General features: G+C 38.8%; 1 protein-coding gene across 1 annotated transcript; it reads left to right on the plus strand.

Moving 5' to 3' along the window:
* Window positions 1-2559: 2559 nt before the first annotated feature.
* On the plus strand, window positions 2560-3744 carry TENT5D (terminal nucleotidyltransferase 5D; the record flags this gene model as incomplete). Its single annotated transcript, XM_080624742.1, has 1 exon — window positions 2560-3744. Exon 1 carries the CDS (start codon window positions 2569-2571, stop codon window positions 3742-3744), a length of 1176 nt encoding a protein of 391 aa, XP_080480868.1. The 5' UTR covers window positions 2560-2568.
* Between the last annotated feature and the right edge of the window lie 563 nt (window positions 3745-4307).

The following is a 4307-nucleotide window of genomic DNA, read 5'->3' on the forward strand; positions in this document are numbered from 1 at the left end:
GCATAGACTTTTTGATAGCATTATTACTCACTATGATTTTACTTTATTCTTGAGCTTTAGCTGAAAAAATGTGTTTTAGCCATCTGTCTGCAGAAGCATTTCTCGATGTGTCAGTAGTATGTTTGTAGTGTTGGCAGATACCTGAGAGTCACCTCTTTCTCATCCTGTTTGCATGCAGAATTAAGGAATACAGTGATCTTTACTTTTGTATTCTTTTTAGGTGCTCAGGTAGTGTTTCAACAGCAATGAGATAAACCCCTTTGCTATGTAACAATTTATTGCAATTGGTTTAAAATTATTTTTAGTTTCCCTGAATTCTCTGTGAACTAAGCTTGCACAAACACAACAGAACAGTCTCCAAACACATGCAACATTAAAGGAGAAAGCCAAATTATCATGTTTGTGCAGAAAAAAGAAATTCCTCTCAGTAAACAAAGTTGTTTTCAGTATCTGTACCTCCATCTATAAACTGCCTAACATCAGCTTCTCATGGGTTGAGAATATCCACATCTGACTAGGGAGAGCAAAGAAATGCCCCAATTAACTGTATTGACAGTTAAAGAATATTTGCTCCCTTGAGCAATAAAGGAAGGTCCCGCCACATCTGTAAACGTTCTCTTCCTTCACCTCAGCTTGGAGCAGCAAACACAGCTTCAAAATCAATGCACTGATGCACAGCAGCCAAGCACTGGGGTAATCAGAAAGTTATCAGTAAATCACAATATCTGCCTGGGAGTTACCTGGCAATTCATGGAAGAACAGTACCTTCAATGCATGCATTAGCATTAATGGAAGGAAAACCCCATGAAAAATGGTCTGATAGGATTCAGCAATCAACCTTTCTGATTAACCATCTGAACATTAACTACCCCAGAAGAACTGGGCAAGAGGGGACACAGCATGAAATGATGATCATGGATTCTGGAAGTTTTTTAGCCCTCTGAACTGTTGCTGCTCTGTAATATTAATGCCAGGAGACAGTAAGGTGAAGATTTCCATCTCTCATTACACCTTGGACACGACCTAATGCCCAACGATGTTTTCCTTTTTAGTTCCTTAAATGCATTTCTTATTTACTTACTGTAATCACACCTAATTATATAATTGTATGATTGTGTTTAACTATAATCACAGTGCATATATATGCAATTCAAAAAAACAAAGCATTCAGATTCCCATTACCAAAATATCATTAAAATAAAGTTTGCATATGATCAGTTAGAAACATTTTTAAAAAATACTGTGGGGTTTACACCTTTCTTTTTCCCCTCACTATAAAATGTAAACCATAGAATCATAGAATAGTCAGGGTTGGAAGGAACCTAGACATCATCTAGTTCCAAACGCCCTGCCATGGGCAGGGACACCTCACATTAAACCACGTCACCCAAGACTCCATCCAACCTGGCCTTGAACACTGCCAGGGATGGAGCATTCACAACTTCCCTGGGCAACCCATTCCAGTGCCTCAACACCCTCACAGTAAAGAATTTCTTCCTTATATCCAATCTAAACTTCTCCTGTTTAAGTTTGAACTCGTTACCCCTTGTCCTGTCACTACAGTCCCTGATGAAAAGTCCCTCTCCAACATCTTTGTAGGCCTCCTTCAGGTACTGGAAGGCTGCTATGAGGTCTCCATGCAGCCGTCTTTTCTCCATGCTAAGGTCTGTATGACTGATAAATATGACAATATGAAAACAAGAGAGAATTTTAAACTGAAGAATTCTAGGGCCTGAGCTTTATCCTATGTATTCTGTAGGTGCTTCTTCAAAGGCTTTCTTGAAAAGTTTTAGCATGCCAGTGCAGACTGGAAGGGGTTTTCATATTATTTCTACAAACCATAACGTGTGGCATTGGTAGGATAATGTAGGAACATAGTTAATGACTTGGAAAGAAAAGATTTTGTGTCAGAAACGTAGTGGAAACTGCTTAAGGATAATTGGATATTCAGTTCTTAAACCGTAAAAAGAGGCATTAGAGGATGCATGTGTATAGATGATCCATAGAGACTAAAGGACATCTGAGGCATATGGCTAAATGAATATTGAGCGTGCTGCATCATTCCTGCTTTTTAAAAAAACTTCCTGATCTTTCAGTGGTTTTAAGCATGCAAGTCACTGAAGACGAGGGAGATTTCTAGGCAGGACAGAAAGAACAAATTTGCTTATTTTTCTCATTTTAGCTATTCACGGTGAAATTTATTTGGAGTTTCATTATAGCCATAAAGTATTTCATGTTATTAACCTTTGAGTAGTTTTAAACTAAGTCTATATGGTTTACTGTGTTTACTTTGAGTCATGGGTTATACAATAACGCAATGGGTCCTCAGCAGGATTAAAACCCGAGTACATTAAAATTCAATTAAAAGCCTTGACAAGTGCAGTGGTTGACTCAGACCTTTAGCTGGGATTGTCCCTGTGTAAAATGAACTGCTTTGTCACTGCACCGAGGAAGGAAGATATGTATCTGTTATAAGCAAGTGAAATGTCAGGCCCTCTTGTATTTGAGCAAGTTATAACATTTGTTTCTTAATTTCTGTTTCTCCTCAGTTAGCCAACTGACATCACAATGACTGAGGACGTAGACCACAGATTCAGTAGTCTCACCTGGGAGCAGATTAAAATCCTGGATCAAGTTTTAGCTGAGGTCATACCTATTCATGGGAGAGGAAATTTTCCAACACTGGATGTAAAGCTTAAGGATGTCATTCATGTGGTAAAGGAACAGCTCACTGAAAAGCAAATCAGTGTTAGAGATATCCGCTTGAATGGTTCGACAGCCAGTCACATCCTAGTAGAGCAGAATGGAACCAGTTACAAAGACCTAGACATCATTTTTGGGGTGGAACTTCCAAGTGAGCTCGAGTTCCAGGTTGTTAAGGAAGCAGTTCTTAATTGCCTATTGGACTTCCTGCCAAAATGTGTTAATAAGGAAAAAATCACTGCTCAGACCATGAAAGATGCCTATGTGCAGAAGATGGTCAAAGTATCCACTGACTATGATCGCTGGAGTCTTATCTCACTGTCAAACAACAGTGGCAAGAATGTAGAATTAAAGTTTGTCAACTCACTCAGACGACAGTTTGAGTTTAGTGTGGACTCCTTCCAAATCATACTGGACTCCATGATAAATGTTTACAAAGCAACAGACTGCAAATTGACAGAAGACTCTCACCCCACTGTCATCGCTGAAAGTATGTATGGGGACTTCAATGAAGCAATGTACCACTTAAGATACAAACTGATTTCCACAAGGAACCCAGAAGAAATCAGAGGAGGTGGCCTCCTAAAGTACAGCAATCTCCTGGTTCGTGACTTCAAGCCAGCAGACAAGGATGAAATCAAATCTCTGGAACGTTACATGTGCTCCAGGTTCTTCATTGATTTTCCAGATGTTGCTGAGCAGCAGAGGAAAATTGAGTCATATTTGCGCAACCACTTCATTGGGGAGGAGAAAAGCAAGTACGACTACTTGATGACTCTGCGTAGAGTTGTAAATAAGAGCACAGTCTGTCTTATGGGATATGAGCGAAGACAAACTCTGAATATGATCACAATCCTGGCTTTAAAAGTACTCGGAGAACAAAATATCATCCCAAATGCTGCCAATGTAACATGCTATTATCAGCCTGCTCCATACATCAGTGACAGAAACTTCAGCAATTACTACATTGCTCATGGACAACCACCTATCTTCTACCAGCCATACCCATTTCACATACAAATTCAAAGTGGCATGGTTTAGGAACCGGTAACCTCCTCAGCACTTACACTCCTCTCTCTTTCCAGTTCTATTCATAATGAAGGCATCATTAAAGCAAGTTTAATCATACATTTTGACTTAAGGACATATTTTTGTGCAAGTTGCCAAAGTTATTTGGTTGACCAGTGTCTACATCACCGTTAAGCAGATTGTGAAATAAGTGAAATGGCTATCAGTCAAGTACTTAAATTCCCACATGTGTTTGGGCTATATATATTTTTTTTGATGAAAAAAAGAAGGCTATAAATGATTCTAATTTTATAAAATGAAATGAACTAAGTTCTAGGTTCTAAAAAATTCTTCAGCAAAAATTAAATTATGTAAATAAAAAATTAAGCAAATAAAATACCTCTCAGTAGAAATGCCTGGTTTTAGAATCAGTAGTGTTCTGGGTACATTAAAGCAGATCAACCATCAGTTATACCCATGCAGTTCCAACAACATTTATTTGCAGCAGCTTTAGAAAATTCCCATTGAAAGGCTGTCTCTTGGTGGGTTGAGCTTTGCTTTACAGGCTCTGGTCTGGTCACCGTTCAGGTCCAACC

This window comes from Psittacula echo (assembly GCF_963264785.1).
Source record: "Psittacula echo genome assembly, chromosome: 8".
NCBI lineage: Eukaryota > Metazoa > Chordata > Aves > Psittaciformes > Psittacidae > Psittacula > Psittacula echo.